Raw genomic sequence first — 27,998 nt, 5'->3', positions numbered from 1 at the left:
GTAAATCAGATTTATATACTTATTCATTACTTTACACATTTATAAACGGAAATCCTCTTGCAATCGTGTATAGAACACATCTGCTGTTTCTCACGTTTGAGCAGTTCAATCCACTGCTGACACACTTATGTAATAACCCAGATGAAATGCAAAAAAACAAAACAAAAGAGGGACTCACGCTACAGAATGGAGAAACTGGAGAATATAGGAGTTTTATATACTGTACGCATAAACGTCAATTTAATTCATACTTGGTTATTTAAAATATTCAATTTACAGCCGTTGCTCCAGGTCAGGGCGAGCAGTGGTCAACAGGGAAGGAAGAGCCTCTCGGACAGTGGTCAGAATAACAATGTGACTCACGAAATATGTCAAATTAATGTGAACGACAGGGGAATTAAAATATGTTTTAAAAGCGCATGGCAGTAATAAAGTCTAAATAAAATACAGCGTATGATGACACTGGCGTAAGAGAAGCACAGTTTGCTCCTTGTGTTCCATTTTTAAACAGAACATTTTACACGTAAAATTATTAATTAAAATAAAGTTATTTTATTTTATGTTGCGATCCTCAGGCCGACTAAAAATAGGTTTGGTCCCTGAACTGAACATCATAGACCGGCCATCCGACCTAGAACTGCGCACTGAGCGGAGCCGCGGGAGCGCGCCTGTGCTCGTGCACGGCCGTCAGTACCAGGGACAGAGCTCGGCGCGAGATTGCTGCAAGCAGCTCACTCACCCTGAGCGTCCGAACCCAACCAACACCGCGAACTGGGGCACAGGGAGGAACGGACAGGTTACATTTATACATGCATGGCAAAGGCATCTACAGCATCCAGGACAAAGGCTGGAAGATCAAGGCAATTCCACAGACCTTTCTCAACAGTTGCCTCTAAAAGCGGATCTAGTTCAGTAAAATAAAAACAAGGATACGTGATATTTCGGCAAATTAAAAGAAAAAGGGGAAAGGTTTCATACAGATCTATTCATGTTCCACATGCAGGCGAGGACAGAGCACATTCCTTTGCAGAGCATATTGAAAATGATTTTTTCCAGTGACAGCAAATCCCTGAGCTGAACAGGCTCACAGAGCACAGGATAGCCAGCGCAGCCGAGGAGACAGACCGACCGACAGCTCAGAGTGACTCTCGTCGTGTCCGCATAGTAGTTCAGTCTTTCACACGATGCGCTTGTTTCTGTTGGCGGTTTTCTTCTCCTGCTCCTGCGCCAGGGGCGGCTGCGAACCCAAAATGGTGAATATCGGGGCTGTCCTGAGCCAGAAGAGGTACGAGCAGGTCTTCAAAGACGCAGTGACTCAAGCTAATCAACTGTACGGGAAAGAGAAGTTCAAGATGAATGCCATCTCCGTCACCCACAAGCCGAACGCCATTCAGATGGCTCTGTCTGTATGCGAAGACCTCATCTCCAGCCAGGTAAACACGACGAGATTCGTTTCTTCCCTGACGAATGTAATTCACACACGATATGTCACCGCAACATCGGCGCTTTGTTGGTCCATCAGAGCTCGAATCGGTCGGAGTTCGGGGTGTTCGGGCGGTCTGATTCTCCTGATTGTCACCCGCTGAGCTGGGAGCAGCATCTGGTTGATATCTGCGAACTCGGTAACGCAAAACTAAATCGCTTAAATTAAAACACTATTTTCTTTATTTTATTTTCACTGGAATCATAACGATTCAGATATTTAAGAGTCCCTCCGACACCAGTGTGGAACAGTCAGATATGCAAGCCATCATGGATGACCCAATTAATTCCTTATTGAAGACACGCAGATCTACATGCGCATACAAAGTGAGCTTATATCAGAAACAATCCATTACAATCCATATGAAAACCTTTCATTAACGATAACATTACTGCTTAGTGTTATGTTTTCTTCATTATTTGAAGAGTAGTAATTAGTTTGATTCCATCAGGCTGATCACGACGACGACGATTTTTGCTCATATCAATACTCCTTGCATTATTTTTCTGCTACAATTCCTAAAGCTGGTTATTCACAAACTACATAATCAAAATAATAATTTGATACATGACACATTTGATACATTTCCCCAGAATCACACTGGTAACATTCTGAATATTTACTTAAAACAGACAAGACGTAAGGATATTAATTTTGGTGCAACACTTTCCGTATTGCATATTTTCAGGCTACGATTCATTAACATGAATCGTTCACTAACCGAACTGAACTGGAAAACGGAATAACCAGAGACGCCATCATGTCGTTAAACACTAGTCGATCCTCTTTCGGAGGAAACAATTCTTACATTAGGACTGGAGACTGGGATGTGTGTGGTGTGTTTGCAGAGTGGCGTTCTATAGATTACAAAGCATGATACAAAGATCAGAGATAGAATATGGACGATTTTTCTACATGATTTCCAGAATACACAGAGAGCACTATTTTGTTTGACAGTGAAGAGCAGTATTTAGAATAAAATAAGGATGAATTAAAATCATTACACTAGAGTCATCACGTATAATTCTTTCAACTTTCAAATGTGTTTGTAATGAGCTGTATATATTACTACCGCACTGCGTGAGGCAGTATTTAAATCGCAGTTCGTGTAGCACGCACCCACTCAAGAGCCTCAGCGGACAGGAGGCAACACGCGTGATCTCCGAGGAAGGAGGTTCCGCGGAGTCGGATCTACGGGCTCCACTGGTCACATGACGCGTCACCGCCGACTCAAGAGCAGAACACGGGCTGTAGTTAAACAAAGTGGTGGAAGACAACAGCAAAGAGATATAAAAGGATATAAATCCCACAAACAGCATGGCCAAACAATGTGCTACTTATTCATAACCTATTTATTAAGAGTGAAAATAATTCCAAACTTTGACCAGGGAAACCACTTAGACGAAAGGCATCTCAGACATGCAGTAGTGAGATCCTATTTGAAGAGGGAACAAAGCTGATATTAATACCGTCAGACTTTCCACACGTCATGGGCAGGACAAGGGGACAATTTTATGAAACGTATGGTGCACAATACATCTGTGGTCATAATGCTCTGCACGTTTCACGCGTCTCCCCTGGCTGTGCACTAGGGCGTGCAGCTGGTGCAGTGTGAGCTCCTCGGGTCTCTGAGCAGAGGGCGAGTCCAGCGCTGCCAGTTCGCGCGCACACCGTGTCACCTCGCAGACATGTTTATGAGTCCATTCTGTTCACTCAGTTTTTACTTCTTTATGTAGAAACAATTCTATAACAATCCAAGTGAAACTGTTTCTCTTGCGTTTCAAGACCATAGTTAATCCAGACGGATCTGTATTTCAGACTTTTAGCTTCATGAATGTTTGAAAAGGAATAGAATCACTTATCTTAAAGACAAGTCACGCCAGGCACTTCCTTAATCTGTTTGATCAGGTTCTAAACGATCCGACCCAATGGGTAAGTTTCTACTCCCCTCCAAACGTGTCACTTTATTAATTCTTCTTGTCAGCACATCTATATCAGCAACAGGCATGGCTGTTGCAATAGTGAAACCATCGTGGCTCAGATTTCAAAGCATACCACCCTGATGAGTAAAATATAAGGTGTCAACAATTCCTTGTCCTGCTGAATAAAACTGATTAGTTGTGACTTCAGAATCTGCTTTACTTCACTGTGAGATGGAGCACCGTCTCAAAGCCTGCAGGGTTTGGGCTGTAAAAAAAGAAGCCGTGCACTTGCTTGTTATAAGATTCGTATTATCCATCACAACAGCAAGCTCGCAAAGGAAAACATAAAGAGTAAAGGACATATATATTAGATTTTTTTACATTTGTTAACTGTGGCTAATCATACTCACCTGCCTGCAGAGGTAAAACCACACCCACCGTCGAGGCAGAAGCAAAACCTGGAGTAGCATCGAACGCCATCTAGCCCGAACCAGGGCGCCCTCTTGCGGAGTGGAGGGGAACTGGTCTCTCTATCCGTATTATACACCGGGGTCCAAAAACTGAAATCCGGCCCGGCCGAGGGCATAGTCGAGCTAGGTGAATGCCCAGGGTCTCCTCAGTGTGCAACACACCGTTTTTAATCTTCATGTTCAAATGTGAGCGAAACTCCTTCTCTTTCTGCTTTGGATTGTCCTAATGGAAACCCGGTCAAAAAATGACCAATATTAATCGAGTACGTAACGTTTCTGAAGCTCGGAAAAGAAGTGCGGGACAAGCGATCTCCAAGCAAAGGTACGCCACACGAATTCAGTGTAATAACGCTTTTGTATTTCTTTTTGTTTTGAGCCCGTCAGGTCCATATAACCAGCGAATGGCAGGCAATGCACACTTTCAAGGTAGACGCGTAGCCTACTGGAGGTGTTGAACTGTTTAACTACACGTTTCCCGCAGTTGTACGCACGCCGTGCGGGTCATCAGCGCAGCCCGGCCAAACAGAAGCGTGAAAGCAAAAAGTTTAGTAGAAAAGACTAGTATTAAAACGCGCTTTCTCCTGTATCACATTCATTGGGGGTGTTGTGAACCCAGCCGGTAGCCCTCGCACTGCAGCCACTCCCGGTGACAGCAGGCGGACCAGAGAGGAGCTGCTCGGAGCTCAAGCCGATTCAAACACGCCTGATGTCCCCCCTGGCACAAAGCGGGCTCAGCGGACTGGCCATGTGCAGAATGTTGTTTTGTCAAGTTTCCCATCTGCTCAGCTTTACTGATCTCAACTCCCTTGTTATTGAGTGCACCTAATTCGTCTTTAATTACATATTTGTTTCTACAATATTTTATACAAAGGTTTCAATGCAGTAATTTTTATTCCGTTTTCCTCTAATTTTGAAGTTACAGATTCTGCTGATCGTTTTTTATTATTAATGGTTCTCTTTATTACTGTCAATGTTGAAATACCTCAACATTGACAGTTGAGGTACAAGGAATATTTTACATATTCCTTGTAAAATGTGTGCTTCTTGTTTGTAACTTATTATGTGCTCTCCTGAGCTGGTTAATATGTTTTCTAGTTATATAATTCATGAATGTAATTGTTCTAAATAGTAAAGTAAGGTGGGGTGGGAGCTGATAACAGTCGTGTCTGCGCCCCTCATGATGTGGAGGGACCCCAGAAAGCTGTGCTGGCTCTGGCATGTAAGAAGAGCAGAACTTCCAAAATAAGCTGCAGCTGCTCAGCTCTGCTAGTTCTTCATGATAACCAGAACGAGGAGGCGCTGTTGTTGTGTTCCTGCTGGCCGCATCGTAAACTAATGCCATTCTCTTTGTTACCCTTCTTGTTGAAGCTGAGCCCGACCTCTGCTGTGCACTGGGCCCGGGTGACTGCTTGAGAAAGAGGGGTTCTGGTCCCATGGTCCAGTCTGATTGAGCAGAAGATCTGGTGCATCTTTTAACTCTCTTGTTTTTCGGACAGGTGTATGCTATCCTCGTGAGCCACCCACCACAGTCTAATGACCACCTGACTCCCACTCCAGTGTCCTATACTGCTGGCTTCTACCGCATCCCTGTGGTGGGACTGACCACCCGCATGTCCATCTACTCTGACAAGGTGAGACCAGCACACCTGGCACAGCGTCCTCCACTGGAAAGGGTTTTGATGCAATCGCCATATTTTCATGCCTTATTAAATTCAACCTGTATTTTTGTTCCAATCCAAAGTGCTTTGAGCTTGGTGTCTATTCAGGATTTCATAAAGTTGTTATGAGTAAATCCTTCCTAAGAGTTTTCCTGTGCTTCGTCACCATAGCCTTTACTGATGTTCTCTTGCTGTTCCAGCACAGTGCTGTATCCCCCAGGCACGCAGCCGTTAAAGAGACGCAGGGCCGGTGAGCACAGTAACACGGTAACTGTGTTGTTGTACATTGATGCTGTCCTTCCCCCCTCAGAGTATACACCTGTCGTTCCTGCGCACGGTGCCCCCCTACTCTCACCAGGCACATGTCTGGTTCGACATGATGCGGGAATTCCGCTGGAATCATATTATCCTGATTGTGAGCGACGACCACGAGGGCCGGGCAGCGCAGAAGAGGCTGGAGACCCTGCTGGAAGAGAAGGAGACCAAGGTGAGACACCGCGCCCTTCACCCGTGTCTGCGCGCGCGCGCGTGTGTGTGTGTAAGGTACTCGTGTTAAATATCTCAGAGGTGTTCTATGTATGTAGAGTTTTGTTATGTAAACACATTTCTTTCCATTGTAACATTGGCTAACATTTTATGCTAGAAGCATCAACAGCGTCTTGACTGGTTATCTGACAAAACCTTGTACTTACTCATCTCACGTGCTTTGCGCATAGTCAAATTCTCCTTCGTGTGAATCCACAACAGGAGCAAAATCAAGGATGTAACCTGGGGCTCTGCAAAAAATCAATCAAGTCAAATACATAAAATGCTGGATTTACTTTGTATGCAGATATTTAATTAATTGATAAAACAAAGCAATGCAAACGATTCCTATGGATTTTAAGTGAAGAGAAGTTTTTGTGTTTCAAGGCTGTACTTTATTTTCAAGAAATAGTTTATTACACTTTGCCTTAAGATGTCCTTATAAGATGCTACTCTGCTTTACTGGGGTTGTGCTAATTAAGCTGAAGGTGACACTGCAGATTGTCTCTGCTGTAGATGAGGGCTCAGCTCTTGAATGACGTATTGCCAGGCCTCCAGGTGCTGTTTCAGGGCTGAGTTCTGCTTTCCAGCTGTTGGTTTTGTAGGAGATGCTGCTTGATTGTGTTGTGAGACAAACCTTTAATCGTACTTGAATTAAAAACTGTAGTTGTTTGCTGAAATAAGTCTGTAATAAGTGTATCAATCTGTTAATGATTGTAAGTATTTATGGGTAGAACTTGGCCAGGTCTAACAATGCAATAATCCACTTGCTGTCGAATGTCAGGTCTGGTCTGATGTTTAACAAATGACGTCATTCGTCGGTACTGTGTCAGTGCAAATCTGGAACAGCCTTTGGCTGCAAATGCAGGTTCTGCTCACAAGGGGGAGTCGATGTAAAAGAATTTGAATAAATAGACTGCAAAGGACTTGCATTCTTGATATTTAATGAAAAAAGGGGTTGGTTTTCACCTGCATATATCACCAGAGAAAAAAGTCAGTATGAATTCTTATCTGGAGAAAAAGAAATGACAGAATGTGATGATAAATGTCCTGTTGAAGTAAGTGCTGAAGACATGCTGAGGACCCCAGTAGGGGGCGTCTGTTGGAGCAAGGCAGCAGTGTGACCCCCCACCCTGTTGGGCACAGCTGGGGTAGCTGTTGCTAAGTAACGATGTGGCCACCCAGTAAGGAATGAGATAAAAAATAATCTGTATTTTCAATATCTAAAGTCAGAGAACATAGAATAAAAGATTATTGGCAATTTAAAAATATCCTTGATATGTTGCAGTGGAATTTGTATTATATGTTAGAAAATGCCAGTAAATGAAAATGAGTAAAAGCAGCTCAAAGTCTTTGGCAAGAAGACAGATTGGTTGTTTGGCACGTAAGTGATTTTGCTTCAGAAGTAAACCTGCTGTCGCAGTCCTCCCTCCTCCCTCCTGTCTTATCCGTCCTGCAATCACAGCAAACCCGAGGGAGCTGCCTCCCGCTTGCTAAGGAAGTGGGCTCTCCTGGGTGTCGTGTGGGCTCCGCCGGGCCGGGCCGGGCCGGGCCTCTGCAGCTGGACACGGCCAGCACGCGGGAATCACAACATCGCGCTGCACTCGTGCTGTAGACAGTTGGGTCTGGTCAGCAGTGACACTCTGGTGGAGGACTTTTGATTCGTTCTGTGCCGGTGCTGTACTGGACGTACTGGACGTTTTTGGAAGTTGTTGTTTTTCTAACAGTCCATCTCATGTGCACAGTAAGCCTGGATTTTTGTGACGCTTTTAGAATATCACCTTCCAGAATTCATAACTGTCAAACTGAAAGCGTTCTAGTGTGTTTCCTATTAACAGTTTTTTTTCCACAAAGTCAAGAGTAAGCTTATTAAATAAGAATAGTAGTTCATGGGCTTTGTTGGTGGCGCCATTTGGCAGTTTGGGGCAGTGACATCGCTGGTTGCATGGTGTTTACAGCAAACGGTGTGGCTCAGTCATCAGCAGTGTACTATTATTTTAAATCAATCATTGTTTTTGGCAGGTGTGTCAAAAGTATAAAGACTTTAGGTATTGCTCTTCGAGTGCTTGTTGACGCACAGTGGTCAGTCACCTCGCTTGCTCACAGTATGTCAGCCGGGGGCACATTCCACACTGGCGCTGGGGGCGTGCAGTTCTGCCGAGCCCTGGCTGGACACTTGGACACTGGCTGCAGGCGTCTCGGTTCCACCCCAGCGCAAGGCACTTCCCTGCAGCTGCTCCAGTGCTCTGAAATGTGTGAACAGGTCAAAGTGTTGCTGGAGGTCATCGAGGGGGATCGCGTGCTCTCGGTTTGCCGAGTGTCTGCTCGGAGTCCGCTCCACCCTGAGGAGCCCCTAGGCTCCAGCGCAAAGTCTTCCTGCCGAAAGCAAAGCGTCTAATTGGCCACAAACTGGTTGCTTTTGTTCAGCCCTTGTTGAAGGGCTGTGGGCAGCTTTGAAGTCAAAGACATGGAATCCTGGGGACACTGGAGTGGTGCTGTAGAGCTTATTATCCAAAGACAAACCGAAAAATCAAAACCCTTCAGCTATTAATGTGTAATTCACAGGAGGAAATGGCTGATATATTACACTATTCCTGCGATATGCCGTGAGTGCGAGAAACAGCCGCCTCACTAAAATTGTCACAAGTGAACCACCACCATGACCGCTGAAGCAGAGCCACCGTTCAACTGCTGTGACGTTTTATTCTCCTAAAATACGTAACCATGATGCGGATATGTACTATTGATTTAAGGCTTAAACAATGTTCCACAGACAAAACTCTTTTCATTTAAAAAAATACATATTTTTTTAACTGACATTTAAAATCGCCAACTTAAATACCAGTGTTCCCAAATAGATCACAAGAAAGTTTGTTAAAATAAGAGTTTTATGGTTCCAAAAATCAATGCAGGTATTCTAATAATAATATTCAAACTCAAATTCAAGTTGAGATGTTGAGCGGAAAAGCTGAAACTCTATTTTGAGATTTCACAGCAGCAAGCTTTCTATGCCTGTCTATATAAAATACAGAAGATCAACCGTAAACTCAATTAGCTGTCCTCTTTGATATTTTTGCAAGCCCCAGCGTTAGAGAATCCAATTTTGAAGCAGGAAAGTGGAGAGATGTTGGATTGCTTTACTGCACACCATTTTCAACTGTTTATAATATTCTTCTGTGTCTGCATATTTTCTCTGTGCACATTATTCATCAGAATAAAAACAGGAACTATGAAAACCTCGACCAACTGTCCTATGACAACAAGCGAGGACCCAAGGTATATTTGCATGGACAATGCACGCCGCCCACCAATTCTATAAAAGTAGCAACTAGAAACCAATCAAACACAGTCACCAATCGACCCAGAAATTCTTATCTGGTAGCACGTCTTTTTCTGTTTAGACTTTTTATGATTTTAATCGAGAATGGTTTTATGTTGCGAGAGTTTTTTATTTCAATAAAAAGTCCGGCCTTATTTTTGTGTAAGGAATGCATGTGTCAAAATCAAAGTTTGCAAGTATATATCTTTGTGGAAATCTGGTAGTGTGGGACAGACACTTCCCAGATGCTACTTCCCTTTTTGCAGATTTTCTTACTTTCAAATGTTTTTTGGGATAAAAATGCCCCCTCTCCCTTCTCCACCTGTCTTTAATTTCCAGTTGCATTGATCTTCTTCTCCCCTCTATCTCTAACATGCACGTCCTTCTTTGGAGTCTTGATAACCCTGAGTTTGCATGCCCAATGAAGAACTTTTTTCTCCAAGCTTAAACTATGAATTTTTTTTTAGTTGAACAGATTCTCTTGGAAATCTTTTTTTTTTTACTAAAAAGAAAAAGAAAACAAATCAAGAACTAAAGACAGATGGTTCTCAGTGTGGGTAAGTAGCCTACTTGACTGATTCTGTGCCCCAATCGCAGGCAGAGAAAGTCCTTCAGTTCAATCAAGACACAAACTTAACGGCGCTGCTGCAGGAAGCCAAGGAGCTGGAGGCCCGTGTCATCATCCTCTCTGCTAGGTTAGTCTCATTTCCTCTCCTTCTTCTCCACACTGGAATGATACTTGATGCACTTTCTGGTCGTGCCAAGGTGATGTTCCACTGGTAATCCACCCCTGGGTTAAGCTGATGAATGTATTGTGCTGTACACAGGGGTCTCTTCTTCCACAGGAGGCAATAATGAGCACCGCATGTTTTCCTGTTGTGCCTGCTTGCTGATGAAGTACTGCATGAGAAGCAAGAAAAATCTGAACATGATGTTGTACAATATCAACAATGGTGACAGAGGAATGAAATCCCAGTGTCATGAAATGCCTTATTTGTACCATTTTTATATTTCAGAATCTATTCTGAAGCTTTAAGAGCTTTCACTGAAGGGGAAAAGGACCTGTTTGGTTTTGGGTAGTGAAAGTGTCATTTGGAGGGGGCCTGGCTCTCTTGACTGGAAGGCTGTTACGGAAACTGCGGGAGGGGATATTTAGGAAAAGAGCCTGGTTCAGTGTTTCAGGATGTGTCTTGGTGACAATGTTTGTTTGTTCCAAGTGAAGAGGATGCTGCTGCAGTGTACAAAGCGGCTCGGCACCTGAACATGACCGGATCCGGCTACGTGTGGCTGGTGGGAGAGAGGGAGATGTCAGGAAAGGCTCTCAGTGAAGCCCCTGATGGTGAGAATCCCTTCCGCTCTTCAGCAGTTCTCACTCTAAACATGTTCTCAAATAAAGTGTGTAGATGATTCTTGTAAGCAGGTAAAGTGTGTGATGCAGTCAGTCAGTACTAAATGAGATGCTTATTTTAAAAAAGAGAGGATAATGCCTTTGCATGGGAATAGTGTCTGATGAGTCGGCAGAAGCTCTTGGAACCTGAAAGTCTCTGTGTTGGCAGGGCTGATTGGCCTCCAGCTCATCAACGGGAAGAATGAGTCAGCGCACATCAACGACGCAGTGGCTGTGGTGGCTCAGTCCATCCTGGAGCTCTTCGAGAAGGAGAACATCACGGAGCCACCAAGGGGCTGCGTTGGCAATACGAACATCTGGAAAACGGGACCACTCTTCAAACGGTATGAGCTGCAGCATGGCCAGCTGACTGTCAGCCACTCTCTAGTCCATAAGCACACTCCCACAGTCCCAGTGGTGACATTCATATGAAACACTGATTCAGATAGTAGTTGCTTCATCCAAAATCTGACAATTATACTGCATGAGGCAATTTTGCTACTAAAAGAACACCAGTTCAGAGAAATACAAATGAGTCAGCTTTACCCTGCTTTACTTTTTAGGTCTTTACTCAGTGTCAGGACTGAACTACTACTACTGTTAGACAGAACCAGATACATTGTACTCTCAGAGAGCCACGGTCCAGTGTTTCTTACAAGTCCTGATGTAGTGAAGTTGGATTATAGCTACTCTTGGCATATACCTCAGTTGTATTATTATAACGAAAGGGTCAGTGAATGCATATGTTCTTGAATATAAGCAATATTCGCCAAAGTATGAGAACTTTCATGTTCCTACGTGAAACAAATTCATGTTTGAATTCATCTTACCGTCGAAAAGTTAAAATTTAATACTTTCAAATTAATGTTGTATTGGGATAAGAAGCAAAATAGTAGATTTTCAAAACTTCGTTATCTGTACACCACGTTGCATGAAATGATAAGGTCATGACACCTTTGTCAGCTTTGAAAGTCTGTCAATTCTGTAGCTCTTATTGCCGCCAGAGTGATGATTTGTCATCTGAATTCTCAGAGTACTGATGTCCTCCAAGTATCCCGATGGTCTGACGGGACGGGTGGAGTTTAACGATGATGGGGACCGGAAATTTGCCCACTACAGCATTCTGAACTACCAGAAAAGCAGGCTGGTGCAAGTGGGCATATACAACGGCACTCAAGTAGGGGGATATTTTTAATGCTCCTGACTGTCAGTTAGTTTACTGTAGTGCACCAGAGAGCACTCACACTGCATTGCCTGTCACGCATCCATTCACAAGAAATAAGGCCAAAAAGTTACGTAATCTGTAAGTAATTTACAGTTCATCCAACAGAATTATTTTTTTTCTAAAGCTTATTTCTAAAGTCTTATTTCTGTAGTGTAATGCTTTTTCAACAGGTTGTGCAGATCCAACATCCTTATGTTCTGTTATGTCTCAGCGTGACAGTTTATTTCTCTTTATATGATCATTTCCATCTCAAGTCATGTAGAAATGGAAACAAATAACATTAAAATGAATAGACTATGCAAATGCACCTCGGGAGGAAGAACCAAGTTAGTTTTTAACAAGAACATAGTTAAAAATACTATGTTAGGCATACACAGTGCACAGATAAATGTTAGTAGATTATTTAGTTTCATCTGACTTTGAAAGACTCCAGTGACGAGCTTGTCGAATTGGACCATTACAATGGTAGCCACATGTACAGGGAGCTGTAGGACAGCAGCTCTTGCTCAGTGTTTAGTGAAGACAACTTGCTGCTGTTGATGAGTGAGGATCCTGGCCCAGCCAGCAGCTCATGACAGCCTCAGTCAGACTGAGACGGATGGCTCATCTTCAGGCTGGGCCACAGGTGAGCTCTCCATGCTCAGTGATCAAGGCGTCTGTGGTGCCACCGTGACGTCATTTGACTTGTATATTCTTAAATATTAAAAAGCTGGATGTAATTAAAGAAAAAGTAGCTCTTCAAACTAATGGACAGGGGATACACCTCTACTTCTATTCAATCTCTTCTGTCCATGTCCTGGGTGTTTGATCTGCTGTTTCTGGTGGCCCTGCACAGGTTGTGCTTAACAACCAAAGAAAGATCATCTGGCCAGGTGGGGAAACAGAGAAGCCACGAGGGTACCAGATGTCAACCAGACTGAAGGTGAGACTGAAGGGTAATGGGCCATCTAATAATCGCCATCCATGAACTGAACCAACTAGCAGCTGGTGTGTGATGAGCGTACTGGCACACGTTGACTGCTGTTGCATCATCCAGGTGGGATTACACATTTGTGGCGGTGGAGGGGAGTCCACATTACCTGTAAAGCGCTTAGAGTGGAATGTGCAGGAAATTCCTGTTTAAGTATAAGGATTATTATTACCTTGAATCAGTAGTTCAGGACAGGAAGAATCAGCCAGACCGCTTCAGTTTTGAAACACGGTCTCTGTCCATTTAATCCTGGGGGACAGAATGGAGATGTTGGGAAGTTTGGTTTGTGCGTGGCTGGAGTCAGCTCTGTGATACTGATTGCAGTAGAAAAACGAAACAGAAAAATTAAGAGAAAGTCCATAAGGACAAAGGGCTTTAAATTATGTGTTTTTGTTTTTAGATTGTTACTATCCACCAAGAGCCCTTTGTTTATGTGAAGCCTACAATGCATGACGGAACCTGCAAGGAAGAGCACACAGTCAACGGAGACTTGATAAAAAAGGTGATCTGCACGGGCCCCAATGAGACCATCCCAGGTAACAAAACAGGGACGTTGATGATGTCACTGTGATTTACTTCTCAAGAAAATCTACATGAAGGAGCTCTTCTTAAATATATGTATATCTATACATATGGCGTATAGATAAACGCAATATTCTGTGTACATTCACTTTGGCAATGAAAATCTGCAGACTTGTATTAAAAGGTGCCTCTGCTGTTTGGGTTACAGGACGCCCCATTGTGCCGCAGTGTTGTTATGGGTTCTGCATTGACCTGCTCATCAAACTTGCCAAGACTATGAACTTTACCTACGAGGTCCACCTGGTGGCTGATGGGAAGTTTGGAACACAGGAGCGGGTGAGTTTGGCATTACTGGAAATGGAAGGATTTACTGACTAGCTGTGACCTTGATTACTTATTAAACGCATGTTTACAAATCACACACTCACAGCAGAACAGCGTGGGTCACACTAGGGTTTGCTGTCTTAAAAACTGATTAATTATTGTGTGTATGTTAGTCAATCAGACATTGTTAATTTAATATTTAAAGCCTTTCTGACATTGGACAGTGTTTTTTTTTAGTTCTGGCATTTGTGTTATAAAATGCTTTTCATCATGCCTGTTTTTAAAAGTTTTTGCATTTGACAATAATCTGCATCTTTATTCCTCTTCTCCAGGTGAACAACAGCAACAAGAAGGAGTGGAATGGGATGATGGGAGAGCTCCTCAGTGGATTAGCAGACATGATAGTGGCTCCTTTGACCATCAACAATGAACGAGCACAATACATTGAGTTCTCCAAGCCATTCAAATACCAGGGGCTGACCATACTGGTGAAGAAGGTAGCATGGCCGCTGTGTGTCTGTGGTCCTTGCTGAGCAGAGTAATACTCTGCTGAGTGACTCCAGGCCCCTGCACAAGGATTGTGAGCCCCTGGGTGACATTGCTTTATCTCTGTGTTACAGGAAATCCCACGCAGTACTTTGGACTCCTTCATGCAGCCCTTCCAGAGCACGTTGTGGTTGCTGGTGGGGCTGTCAGTGCATGTAGTGGCAGTCATGCTCTATCTACTAGACCGATTCAGGTGAGAAATGTGGATTGGGGTCCCAGTTTGTCTGCTGTTTCTTCAAGAATACTTTTTGCCATTTTGTTCTGTGGTTCCTGTCTTTTTTGTCTACATTCTCTTCCTTTTAGAAATGTGTTTTCTTTCATTCATTTCTCTGTTTCTCTTCGGTCCGTCTTTTGCCTCTTTTGTCTGTGTGCATCTCAGGAATTATGAGGGTGCTGTGGGACAGAGCCCACTGCCCAGGGAGGCTCCTTAGACTCGAATAGGTGAGCCGGTGAGCCGTGGGGCGTGTAGAGTTGAGCCAGATACAACAGCAGGTGTACGTGTGGAGGAGAGAAGGCGTGTCTTCTGAGTATCTGTAATATTCACTGTGTGTCAAAGGGCAGCTTTATCCTGTTTTCTAGCCCATTTGGACGTTTCAAAGTGAACAGTGAAGAAGAGGAAGAGGATGCTCTGACATTGTCATCTGCTATGTGGTTCTCTTGGGGAGTGCTGCTGAACTCGGGCATTGGAGAAGGTAATGAGCCTGGTCTAATGATCACTGGTTTATCCCCCCCATCGTATTTCCTCTTCCTCTTCAGTCATCCTTCTATTGTTTCATTGTAAGAGCAGTAACTGGAGGAGCGCGTGGTGCAAGTGCACTGCGGACAGTTCAGTGTGTTCAGAGTGTCCTGTGTGCTTCATGCTGCTCTATAAGAACCTCGTTTTCCTGTTTGGAGTTCAGTAAGCTGTCCTGACAGATGGCGCGGTCTGAGCTTTCTGGTTTTGTTACTGTGATTCTGACTGGCTTCATTTTGTCAGACACTAAACGCTGTCTGTCTGTTTTCAGGGGCTCCTCGCAGTTTCTCGGCGCGCATTCTGGGCATGGTGTGGGCTGGCTTTGCCATGATCATCGTTGCCTCCTACACTGCTAACCTGGCTGCTTTCCTGGTGTTGGACCGGCCAGAGGAGCGCATTACTGGGATCAATGACCCTCGGGTGTGTGTGCCTGCTAGTATCCCTATGAGTTAAATGTCACCAGGGGGAGTCCAGCTCAGAGACCTCTGCCACTGCCCTTCCCTTGCATACTGCAGCTACAGTCTTTGTTAAAATGGTCTGCTTAAATCTGGTATTAACACCGATTCTCCAAGGCTCTGCATACGTCTTCATGTAGGTGCTAAGAGAAGTGCACAAGGCACAGTGGCGGTGGTGTTGCAGTCAGAATCGGGTGCAGGACCGGAGAGTTTGGGCCCAGTGGTGGCGGGGTCAAGCTCTCCGGAGAAAGTGATGAGAGAGCGTGTGGATCCTTATCAGGCTTCGCTGTGGCAGTGGTGATGGTAGGCTGTAAGCTAGCGTTGACCGGCGCAGTACATGCAGCAGAAGGCAGGTGATTGTGGGGGCCACCGCTGTCCCTGCCGAGCCAGCACAGATGAGGGGTCCGTCCCTGGAGCTGTGCCGGCTGCACACACTTTGACGAGGCGGTCTCCTGGTAGCTGGGCTCAAGAGGTGCACTCTGGACTGGGGAAGTTCAGGTCCAATGCAGGGTTCCAGGGAGAAAGCACATGCAGGTTCTGGCAGAGAAGTAGCTGGAGGAGCTGCAGCAAGCTTGGAAGGGTGCTAAGATCACAGCAGGATGATGACCCGAGGAGCTACCTGTTTTGTGTTGCAACTCTGCCCCCAGCCGAGAGGCTGTCGTGGTGCCGCAGGCTGAAGCAGTGATGGACTTTGGGCCTTTAGCTCTCCAGGATGGCTAAAGGAGAGGTGCTGCTGACAGGTAGCACCCCAGGGCGACTGGTTAAGCAGCAGTGAAGAATGGTAGCTGCTAGCTGCTGAAGCAGATGGTATGGAGATTGACTTGTAGATCAACGAAGACCCGCTAAGACAGGGGTCTGCATCTGAAGCCATAGGGCTGGCTGGAGCGAGGCTGCTCCGAGTGGACGATGAATGACCGGCAGAATGTGGTGTTAACGTCTGACCATGTCTTAAGGCCACAGAAAACCACAAAACCCTTTGAAAAAGTTTGTGGTCTCCCGGGGCAACCTCCGACTGTGATGCGCCGCTCCCCCACAGCCTGACAACGACTGATTCTCACTTGGGTAGCAAGGCAGCTTGGTGTGCTGCTGCCTCCTGGCTGAACTGGGGCAGCTTCTCTGGGGCATTTGCATGTTCTGTGTTTTGCCTGGTGCTCCAGTTTCTTATCACCTTACAAAGACATGCTGGAGAGGTTCATTGGTATCTCAGTACATTTTGAGCAGCAGCGGGGTGTTCTGGCTGGGGTACAGGGAACAGTCCCATCTTGTGTCATGAGCTGGGAATTAATGGCTTTTTGATAACAGATGGAGGTTTCTGACTGCAAAACATATTCTTGCAGATATTAATGCTTTTAAATGCCATTTTATTTAAAAACAATAAGGTCATTAACTACGCCTCCTATAATTTTCTGTTTTAGCCTGTCTGTAAAACAACTAACTCAATGTGGAGAATTAAGTTTTAAAAAATCAGGTTTTCGGAGATAGTCAGATCCCCTTTGAAATAATGAAATAATCATTATGAAATCATTGGTGTGACTGTCAAAACACCATGAACTGTAGCAAAGCAAAGTGAAATTATGTTAAATGCATGTTAAAAGATATGGAGGTATGGTGTGGCAAGGAGAAGTAAAAACATTGCATACGCATAGAAAATGCCAGATAATCTTGCTGTTTTTTCTCAGGTTCCTTTTCCTCCCCCCATTTCATTCTCATCTGTTCTTAGCTGCGCAACCCTTCGGACAAGTTCATCTACGCCACGGTGAAGCAGAGCTCGGTGGACATCTACTTCCGCAGGCAGGTGGAGCTGAGCACCATGTACCGTCACATGGAGAAGCACAACTACGAGAGTGCGGCCGAGGCCATCCAGGCTGTCAGAGACAAGTGAGTGGTCGTCGCTGCCTCAGCACATGGCCGAGTTCAACAGCTGCAGAATACCCGTCTTCTTCCTTCAAGACTGCCGATGTCCCACTCACAGAGGAGTTTAAAATCCACAATCTGAAATGAAGATGACCTCTTTCATGGCCCTAATGAGCCTGATTTATTTAGTGTCTGTGTTTTTTACTGATGTTAAATAATGACAGCAGAATAAAAAAGCATCGTCGGTCGTCATCAGATTCACAAGATTGTATTTAATTAGCTTGAAAAACACGGCTTGCGGCTGTTCTTTGCGGTGGTAAAACGTGACCTGTCCTGCACCCTAATGTCCTTCACAGCAAGCTGCATGCTTTCATCTGGGACTCGGCAGTGCTTGAGTTCGAGGCATCGCAGAAGTGTGATCTAGTCACAACTGGAGAGCTCTTCTTCCGCTCCGGCTTTGGCATCGGCATGAGGAAGGACAGCCCCTGGAAACAGAATGTCTCCCTCGCCATCCTCAGGTCTGTGATCCCCACAGGCCTCTTTCCTCCTGCTGTACCTCATGTTCTCTCTTTCTTTGCCGGAGCGTTATTTGAGGTAGTGATAAATTGTCTGTGTACCTGAACTTGCAAAAATTTCTTTCTCATTCAGAAGTTGGTGTCATTTTCATCTCCCTGTTTTTTTTCTGCAGTTCTCATGAAAATGGCTTTATGGAAGACTTGGACAAGACATGGGTCAGATACCAGGAGTGTGACTCGAGGAGTAATGCCCCAGCTACACTCACCTTTGAAAACATGGCAGGTATGGCAGCATTCAGGGACAGTTTTTTATACCGGCAATTTGTTTTGCATTAACTCCTGTGTTATTCACTGTATTTCATACTGAATGTACACATACTGTACATCCAATAGAACTACCTGCACTCTCCAGTGCCTCTGATACCGTCTGCTTTTCCCTTCACTTTCAGGAGTCTTCATGCTGGTGGCTGGGGGCATTGTGGCAGGCATATTCTTGATATTTATTGAGATCGCGTACAAGCGCCACAAGGATGCCCGCAGGAAGCAGATGCAGCTGGCTTTTGCTGCAGTCAACGTGTGGAGGAAGAACCTGCAGGTATGTCTTTAACCCTGAGCCAGTGGAGGAGGCCGAGTCGTGGCTTGGCAGGGCCTCCGTGACCCGGCAGCGCCCTCGCTCTCCGGCGGTGCTGGAGGATCAGGAGCTGGCAGCTGGGTACCTTCAGTTTCCTGTCTAAACGGATGCAGAGTCACGGGTGCGAGTGAACTATAGGGAGTGGATTTCAGTTAAAAATCTGAAGGATTTTGAACCTAATCTTTAAAGCTTGCAGTTAAGCATTCTTACTCCTTACAGATGAAGCTCCCATATGAAGATAGGTATACTGTATACAGTATGTATTTAGGCTTATAAACAGTTGTGAGCACAAGGCTGAAAGAGGGGTCTCACTATCCCAGTGGCTGTGGTTCGAGTGCAGTCGTGCAGTCAGCAGGGTCTCCCCCTGTAGCGCACTGCTGGAAAAGCGAGTGTAGCATCAGTCCCCCAGCGCCGATAGGACACAGTCCAACACAGCTCCTGTCTCTTGTGTGCCCCTGCAGGACAATAAGGAGGTTCCGGGGAGGGAAGTACTGGGCCGGGCCGGGACTCCGAGATTAGTACGTAACAACCATCCCGTTGCATGTCATCCTATCTGTCAGAATTGGAGTTCCACTAGCAAACTAGCAGATAACGAAAAAAGAAAATTCATTCCAGTTCATGGCATGAAGCAGTGATACGCGTGTTTTTGTGTCGCTTGTAAGTAGAACAAAAACCGACAGACAGATAAAATCCATAGATACAACCGTTTTGGCTCCTACCCCTTTGGAGATCGGCAGTGTACAAGGGCTTCCTTATTCTTGCCTCGTATTGGCCCCACGTCCCTGGTGATTACCAGTAGCTGGTTAGGAAGGGAGAACGCTGTCATTTGTGTCGGGATGAGCTGTTGTTCCTCTCCTACGTGGGGCTCAAAGGGGCTCCGAGTATACTCAGGATGAGCCCGATTTCCAGCCCCTCCCCCTCTATCCTCCTCCTCCTGAGTGCCGCGCTGTTGCTCTGACTGTGAGGTTGTGCTGGGGTGTTGGTGTTACGCTCTGCTGTGCGCTTCTCGTCTTGTGTGTTTGCTGTCCCAGCCAAGTGAGACGCTGACACTATGGTACAGGACTGGTTTTCTCAATTTGACTAAAGCCTTGGTATACAAGCCTTGAGCTTTGCAAGCGCTTGGACTCTCTAGTAATGTGTCTTTGTGCCAAACGCCTGGTGTTAATGACAACGTTAGGTAGTCTAAATTCATTATGAATAATCTTAAAATGCCAAAATTAAAATAGATAAGGGCAATCCTGTTACTGTTTTTGAAGTGTATTTATATTGGTGCTAAACCCACAGGGAGACTAAGTGTTGCTTTAGGATAGTATTAGCTGATACCATCCTGAGTGTAATGTATCAATGTACAATGAAGCTGAACAAATGTATAAATGCATCTTGACATTTATAAGACAACAGAAATGGCACCACATTGAACAAGCTCAGTCAATGTATATCAGCTTCATAACATTCTTTGCAAAAGCCCTTTTGTTTTGACAATACCTAAATCAGTCTTTAAGGTGAAGAGTAATGTTCAAGGGGTATAGTAAGCTGAAATGGATTGTAATGTCTGCAGGAATGCTAAATGTTAGTTCAATGGTCTACTTCTCGGATCTCGGAAGGAATTTTCTCTCTGCCATCTTTTCTCTCCAAGTTTTTGTTCCTCTTTACTAGCAAAAAACATGAATGTTTAGATTACAGCTGTCATAATTTAGTATGATCCGTCAAAACCAGAGCAAGGAAACGCAAGGCAAGTGAGAAATTCGCTAAATGGACATGAAATACGAGGAGACGTGGTGGCTCTCGGTGGCTCTGGGAGCTGTGCAGTAAATACTCTGAGCGTGATATTGCCGTGGGCTATTGATAAGGCAGCTGTTGTTGAATTATCAAACCAAGGAAGCCCAAGTGACAGGTAAGCTCAAAATAGAGGATTTACTACTGTTTCAGTTTATCAACATAATTCTCTATTGTTTGAATATCTTCTTAGTTAGGCTTACTTGGGTATACACATGTATTTGTGTATATATAAATATATGTATATACCTACACATACACATTTCACCACAGGGAGCTCTGGAAATGGTGCAATATTGAATAACCTGATCTGGATGTACAGAGTACCAGAAGTCTTTCACATATCTTTGAAAAATAAGGACAAGTACAACTCATTATGAACGCCTGCTATTGAAGGAATAAGTATGGTGGTTCTTTGTTGTGTTATTTCAGAGGGTTCCCATAACTTTGCATGTAGAGTCAATTTCTGCTGCCTGCAGTAACTGCCTTTGTTTCAACACTTAGATTGGTAATGACAAGTTTCATTTAGAGACGTACAGGGACACCTTGAAAGAGGTTTAATGGGTCCATATAACACTTCTGCCAGTGAGCTCAGGCTTTGCCTTGGAGGCTGCATACTGTGTCATTCAAAAGCTGTCCCACTGCACAACCCCTGTATTTATAGGACTGTATCATTCTTGCAGTGCTGCTGACATTACAGCATTGGAGCAGTGCACATAAGTAAACTGAAACATGCATCGATACACAATCATGCTCAATCTGAAACATTCAAATAAAAAGCTTATCATTTGCAAAGTCACTCAATGTTTTCCTTTTTAGAAGAATTTGTGATTTTATCAGGACACAGCTATTTGAATCACTCACTGGCTTGTTAAAGTTCAATTAAGTTAGACCATTATTTTGGGAAGTACTGTCTTAACTAAAGGAAGGCCATTTCTTCTTGTCATTTCTTGTTCAAGTTTTTACTGAAACACCACCTTCAGGTTTAGTATTTATCTCAGGTCCTGAGTGTGAAATTAAAGGGTTAGCAGAGTCACAGGTCAAAAGGTCGCACGAGAGCCCCAGGGTCATTGAGTTTCTTGACAGAGGACCCCTCGTTTGGGACCGTGCTGGCCTGGATCACTTTCATTTCATCCATTCTGCTTCTCCTGTTGAGTTCCCTGTGATGCATGCCTTCAGGTGAAATTCACACCACACTGCCTTACTCCTAACGTGTGGGGTGAATTTCCGTTATACCTGGCTCTCGGTATAATGCAGGGTTTTTATTTCAGTTTACTTTTTTGCTTTTTCTCACATTTTTCTGCATCGTTCTGGTTTCCCCAGTCAATTTATTTGAAGAAGGTGCTTGGCTTTATTTCATTTTTGTGCTTTCTTTGCTGTTATTAAGGTAGCATTTATTCATTTATTTTTTAAGTACAATGAACATAAAACAGAAGATGAATGTTTCTTTTTTCTTTTTTTCCAATGCAGCCCTCTACCTCTCTAGAGAAACAGGATGTAAGGATACCTAATTATGAATATATCCAGTCACACCTGCTCTTACACTTTTTGTAAATAAGGCAGAGACAAGGGTTCACCATGCTGAATGGGTTGGATAGGAGTAGGGATGGGTACTACTTCACACAACGTGGAAGGGGGGACCACACTGCATTCTGGTGAAAGATGATTAAAGCAGTTTCACTCAATGTGGGTGCATCCACCCATGCTCTTAAGAAAATGTTACTTGTTACAGTTTCAGATTACCAAGTCAAGTTAAAGCCAGATGGATATACAGTAGAAACCTTTGGGGTGAGGGTTTATGAAGTTAAAGATGCTCCAGTTGACAGCATGGGTTGACATCCGCTCCACTGCCACACTCGGTACCCTGACATAGGTTGTCCACCACACAACTTCCCCAGGGATGCAGTACAAGCCTGGGGAACAGCACAAGTCTTGTCTTGCCAGTGTTAGGACAGCATGGTCTTATCTGATTTAGTTTTGCAAACTTTGTAAAGAAAGAATAGCGTGCCAGCACTGGTGCTTTCAGCTGTTTTCTTGAAAGATTCATGAAATATGTACCCAGCATCTAAGACTGCTCGAGCAAAGCTCACTGTCTAGGTAGCGGAGAAGCCCCTTGGCTTTGATGGGGGGGAGCTCGGGATGACATGGTGCTGTGTCCCTTCCTGTGGCCCCTCCACTGGACAAACTGCTGCCCAGCCAGAGCTGGATTTCCATCAGCAGGCAGTGGCTCGTCAGCTGTGAGGTAGGGCAAGATGAAACCAAACACTCTCCATCTGAGAATTTCAATAATTCTTCTACATATATATTTATTTTAGGATAGAAAAAGTGGTAGAGCAGAGCCCGACCCCAAAAAGAAAGCCTCTTTTAGGTCCATCAGTTCCACCCTGGCCTCCAGCATCAAGAGACGTAGGTCCTCCAAAGATACGGTAAGGAGATGAAGAAGTTACACCCTCCCTGTTCCTCTCTCTTTTTCTCTCTTTCAGTCACTCTCTACCTGCTCTGCCTTTCTCTCTTACCATCCCATCTTTACTGACAGAACGTCCCATTCCAGAGTTTCTTCACCCTCACACATGCACTTGCAGTCATGGCCACATGTCTGTCAATCCACCATCTAGAACCCATCCAGACGTTTGCTCAGCAGGGACGAGCCCAAGGGTAGTAGCCTGCAGGGGACCTAGAGTGGGCCGAGAACACTAGGTTTGACCGGAGGGAGGGTTAGGGCGATCGCTAGGCAGGGAGCGGAGTTGAGACCAGATTCTGTTCCAGTTTCTCTGTGCTGCTCTTTCTCCCCAATCACAAAACTTAATATTCTCAGTTTTTTTTCTTTTTTGTATGTAAGCGTTTCCTGTCCCTTTACTGCTTTGTCTTGTCATTAAAAACATTTAATTTGAATTTCACCTCACCTTGTATGTATAATATTTATATTAGTTACGTTTTAATTTTTTTCTTCCTTTGAGGTGTTTCCAAGCCGATATTAGTTTTACCAGTGAGCACAAATAGCACAGCTGATCAACACCGCTGTAAACTTTCAGTGGCCCAGGCAAACCAACAAGATGTAATGACCAACTTGTAAAACTAACCAGAGCACTTTTTTCTAGCAAAGTTTCCATTACTGGAAGATCCTGCTGACACTATATGTATTTGGTACATTTTGCTATGCAGGTGGAACTTGGCAGAGTTTAATTCTTATAATCTAATTTTTTATTTTGTCTTCAACTGAAAACATGGAAATCGGCAGCATGAATATCATGAAAACCCTTTCCTTTTTTCCACATTGAAGCATCCATGGAACAACAACGAGTGATACAAATCCTTGTCATATGTGATGTTACAGCAGGATTTGGGAAAGGGGCCCAGAGATCAGTTTCTAGTTTGAGAAGATCTGGGAAGAGATTAATGGGATTCTTGTTGAAAGGAGTTCAACAGCCATACTATCCATACTGCTGCTCATTTTATTTCATTACTCAGTATGGAGTAAGTGCATAAAACTGACTTGCATAAGAACACAAACATCACTGGGATGAGGAACAGTTATCATTGGCTTGACCTTTTCCAGATCCACTCTGGGACCCAGCGAGGTGAGAGAGATGAAGTCTGGCTCTACATAGCTTTTCTTCATAGATTTAGACGGGTGACCAAGTGAAGGTCTTGGCAATGAGAAATGGCACAGTAAAACAGAGAATTACACACAGTCCTCGGCGGGGAGCAGTGACACTGGAAGGCAACACCTCACATTAGTGGTGCTGGTAGTGTTGCTACTCAGGAGAACAGCAGCACTGCAGTGCAATTCCTTTTGTTTGCATGTTGCTAAAACCTAAAGTTTTCTATTTTATAGGTTATTTTCTTGGCTACCTTGATGGACAAGAATGATCTTAATTAAAAAAGTTAAAGATTTCCTGCAGTTTCCTCTCTAGTCCTGCACAGTTACTCTACAGGCTTAATGTACAGGTGACCTGCCAGTCAGAGTTGCTGGTGGTAATGTACTGTATTTGGTTTGAACTGACTTTTCTGCAGATACTGAATGCCCGGGTGCTCCCACTGAGAGGCTCTTCTTTCCATTGTTGTTCACAAAATAAACATTTCAGCCACCCATCCAGGACTAGAGTCCAGCCAGCCTGATTGTGATGGCTACTTGTTAAATTTGACTTAGCAGAACAGACCAAGAGATCTGGCATCTACTGTCTGTGTTCTTACTGTACAGTTGGCCATCACCTCCTCCACTACCATCAGTCTTAAGCTCTTCAGAGAGGAGTCTGGAAAGAGACTGAATTGCAGTCTGGACCTTGTAGTCAACCAAAAAGCAAACAAGGTTTTATACAAACATGCCAGTCATTGGAGGTGTATATATCTGTCCTGAACACTCATTTGATTATTTGCTTCTTTGTGGGAGAAATAACAGTGAGGACCTGCAGGGACAGACTCAATAACTAGTACTTTTGATATTATAAGAACTAACAGCTGAAAAATCTCCTTACTGGAATGTACCCATCTTCAGTCGTATCATTGTTTTATCAGTGTTTTTAAATGGATTTCAATGGATTTGAGTGTTCCCACTACATGCCACAATGCTTCTTTTTCCTGTGCCAGCATGACTGTAGGTGTAGAGGCTTTCTCTTTTGCTCTTCACCTGTCTCTCAGCAGGAGGGACCTTCGGGAAAGGTTTGGAATGTTCAGGACGAAGGACTCTGTAAAACGTTTGCTTACTGTCACGTATTAAAAGTATTCTGCTCATCTTCTGCTCTGTTAGCCAAATACAATTACTCCTCCATGAATATTGTATTGGTTTCAAATACTGGAGAACTTTATAGCATGTTGCATTTGCTGCTGTGCTGATGAATTCTCTTCAGTGTACTTTTAATGTAGTTTTGTAGTTCAATCACACTACTGAAATGGTAGTGTTGCTTGTAAAAAATCAATCTTTAAACTTCCCTTTGTGCCTTTAGTGCTTTGCAGGAGCACTTTTCACAAAGCTTGGTTTCTGGTCTTATTAGGTTTCCAACCACAATGTCGCTGCATAAAGAATATTTTAAAAAATCATGATCACTTGGAGCTCCTCTTAAGTAACTTTATATATTTGTATTTATTAAAATACAATTAATTAGCAAAGATTTTTCAGCCAACTGCAATTTGATGTTTTGTGAAAAGTGTTTCATATTTAATCAGTACTTATGAATATTGTAAATATTTTTCAAAATGGTAAAGGTTTTGGGGAAATTTACTTTAAAAATTCTAAAACCAGTAATTTAGTTACTGTTTACATGTAAGCTGATGTAGTGCTTATCAATGGCTATGGTTTGTTTGAAAACGTTTATTGATATTAAAAGAGATTAGATATTAAATACAAACCTATTTAACAAGTGCTGACCCACCTGGCCAGTGATAAATGTTTAACGCACAAGTAATACTGGTGTTACTCTTGTTCTTCAAGGTAACACAGTATTTCTTGAAGTCTCACTGCTCTAAAATCCAATACATTGTGACCTTTGAACCCAAAAACCTGTTACATACTTCACTAAAGTTCTTTCTTTAGCCCTTCCCCCTGGAGATACTGACAAAAGACTTCTCCTCAGACAGACAGTCACCCCGCTATGACTGGTGGCATTGGCCTCTAGGTGTCCACCTGATCTCCTACAGTTCTGGGAGTGACTGGGCCTCAGGCCATGAGCCACGCAATGGAAATTTGGATGGTGTCTCCTGCGGTCAAATGGGCCTCAATGCTAAAAATGGTTGAGTCAACAGATGTGTAATACTACAGTACCTCTGTTGGAATCCTTTAACTGGCACAACAAAGCTGTGTTCTCATGGTCATGTTTACCCTATTGATTAAAATGGAGGCTAGAACAGGTTTAAATGTGCCTGCTCATCGTCTCCTCTGTCAATCGGAGCTGCATGCAAATATTCAGGAATTTCAGCTGCCTAGGGGGAATAGGTTAAACACGTAGAAAACTCTTTGGTTCATTACATCTAAAATGACCATTTTTTGTATGCGGATGTAAGGAAATGGTGCTGGAGAAATTGATTCTTTTTTCTTTTTGTGTGTTTTCGCTTTCAGCAGTATCACCCTACCGACATCACGGGCCAGCTGAACCTCTCCGACCCCTCGGTCAGCACTGTAGTGTGAGGACGAGGCCCAGTCCAGGGGCAAGGGGAGACCAGGAAGAAGACACTTACTGCCCTCTCCATCCCAGCACACAGTGTATCTGCCTTGTAATGGACTCAGTCACAGGTCATGACACTCTGGATGCTCAGACGATGTAATAAATCAGTAACAATCTGTAGCTTATTATTTTGTGAATATCAAATAATAATTCTCACTTAAGTTTAGACTTTGTGCCTACAGCACCTATTGTCTGTAGTGTGTCAATAATAATTATCTTTTTGGCACACTTCACTCAAAGCGCTTTACAGGTAATTGGTACTCCCCTCCACCACCACCAATGTGCATCCAAAGTAATGTTTTTGTACTGTATGTTACTGAGAGATTCTTGCTGAGATCTCTCTTCTGCATTCCAGTTGTATTGAACAAAATCTTCAGAAAACTATTAACCCAAATTCTGCAACAAGACCCAATGGTAACCATGAGGTCTCCTGTAGCTCTTCTGACAAACTGAGGGCAAATGGAAACAAAAATGGACTTTAATTTTTAAACTGTATAGATTGTGTAGACTATGAACAAAAGGATGTGATTTTTAGATTTAAGGGGCTGCATTGTTTTTGCTGCATTGGATTCTGTGACATCCTTGTATCTAGTCTTTCACTGTCCTGTGCTGCTGCCCCTCCCCGACACACACTGTGCACTGTAGGAGGGGCACACACTAGAAACAGACTACTGCAGCATTTCTGTCTTCATTTAGAAGCTTTTGTGATAATACTGTATTTTCAAATCTGCAATGTAAATATTTAAAACTTGTAGAAAGCTGAGTAATTATTTATTATTAATGCAACGTAATATTCCACTTTTAAAAGAAGCAGGAAGGAAGACATGAAAAGGGCAGTAGCTCAGTGCACCTGGGTGGCTCTGGCAGGTGAGTTAAGATGAACATGCTCTGGTTGGCCATGAACCTGACTGCTTCAGCTTCTGTAGGCCTGGAGCCTGTAAAAGGAGCAGTACTGATGGACACAGAATGACAGCAGACTGTCCCTTTCAAAGTCTTCCAGATAAGAGGTGACAGACATTCCTTGACTGGTCCTTGCTCTCCTAGGAGTCTGAGCCCAGAAGAGACGATTCGAGCACGGTTGTGGCTAATATTCCAGTTTAATCCTGAACCTTTATTACGCTTATGGACAGCTCTTTAAAATTTTAATGTGTAAGGACTGATGCAGCTGAAATGATCTGTGTACTGCAGAGGCAGAAAATAGTCCATTTGTGTTCACTATGAGCCTAAGGTTACTAGTGTCTGCTGAAAACAAAATGTACATTTGTATGTAAACAATGTTTCCATTTTGAAGACATGATTATATTTGGAATTGACTTTTTTCATGTCTATGTGTGATATACTGTATATGACTAATGTTCTACAACAGGTGTCAGCCTTGCTCCTTCATTTCTAGATATATGTACACAACTGTATATGACTTGACAGTAAAAGGCATTAAGTTATAAGTGAATTCATGGATTTTTTAAAATATCTGCAGTATTTTAATTCTGGTCATAATATTAAGGCTAATTATGTCTTTTTATAT

At 43.7% G+C, this 27,998-nt stretch overlaps 1 protein-coding gene and 1 long non-coding RNA gene across 16 annotated transcripts; one reads left to right on the top strand and one right to left on the bottom strand.

The window, feature by feature from the left end:
- Position 1: 1 nt before the first annotated feature.
- LOC148643757 (uncharacterized) lies at positions 2-4,070 on the bottom strand. The gene is made up of 3 exons (XR_015928785.1): positions 3,816-4,070; positions 2,603-2,731; positions 2-1,328 (listed from the first exon to the last, which is right to left on the bottom strand). It is a non-coding gene; the product is annotated as an uncharacterized LOC148643757 (long non-coding RNA).
- On the top strand, positions 1,185-27,918 carry grin1a (glutamate receptor, ionotropic, N-methyl D-aspartate 1a). 15 transcript variants are annotated; one of them, XM_088614552.1, is made up of 23 exons: positions 1,185-1,433; positions 5,372-5,506; positions 5,844-6,020; positions 9,272-9,334; positions 9,975-10,072; positions 10,595-10,716; positions 10,934-11,108; positions 11,797-11,941; positions 12,825-12,911; positions 13,360-13,495; positions 13,690-13,817; positions 14,138-14,302; positions 14,426-14,544; positions 14,931-15,043; positions 15,356-15,504; positions 17,260-17,417; positions 17,750-17,911; positions 18,082-18,191; positions 18,358-18,503; positions 19,001-19,057; positions 21,786-21,812; positions 22,631-22,741; positions 26,371-27,918. In XM_088614552.1, exons 1-23 carry the CDS (start codon positions 1,185-1,187, stop codon positions 26,434-26,436), a joined length of 2,898 nt encoding a protein of 965 aa, XP_088470678.1. In that variant the 3' UTR covers positions 26,437-27,918. The 15 variants fall into 15 exon arrangements, with proteins under 15 accessions (XP_088470678.1, XP_088470665.1, XP_088470664.1 ...); XM_088614539.1 differs by having other exon boundaries at positions 26,368-27,918; XM_088614538.1 differs by having other exon boundaries at positions 13,360-13,508; positions 13,691-13,817.
- The last annotated feature ends 80 nt before the right edge of the window (positions 27,919-27,998 follow it).

Source organism: Lepisosteus platostomus, chromosome 21, assembly GCF_059453375.1.
Source record: "Lepisosteus platostomus isolate fLepPlt1 chromosome 21, fLepPlt1.hap1, whole genome shotgun sequence".
In the NCBI taxonomy this organism is placed as follows: domain Eukaryota; kingdom Metazoa; phylum Chordata; class Actinopteri; order Semionotiformes; family Lepisosteidae; genus Lepisosteus; species Lepisosteus platostomus.
Note: the sequence above shows the minus strand (reverse complement) of the source record. Positions and strands in the feature narration are given on the sequence as shown.

Excerpts from the sequence above, each read along its gene's own strand:
- grin1a (XM_088614537.1), top strand. The coding sequence starts at position 1,185 with ATGCGCTTGTTTCTGTTGGCGGTTTTCTTCTCCTGCTCCTGCGCCAGG. Across the intron at positions 12,912-13,359 it reads AGATGTCAACCAGACTGAAG|ATTGTTACTATCCACCAAGA; the intron begins GTGAGACTGAAG and ends TTTTGTTTTTAG. Across the intron at positions 13,509-13,690 it reads ATCCCAGGTAACAAAACAGG|ACGCCCCATTGTGCCGCAGT; the intron begins GACGTTGATGAT and ends TTGGGTTACAGG.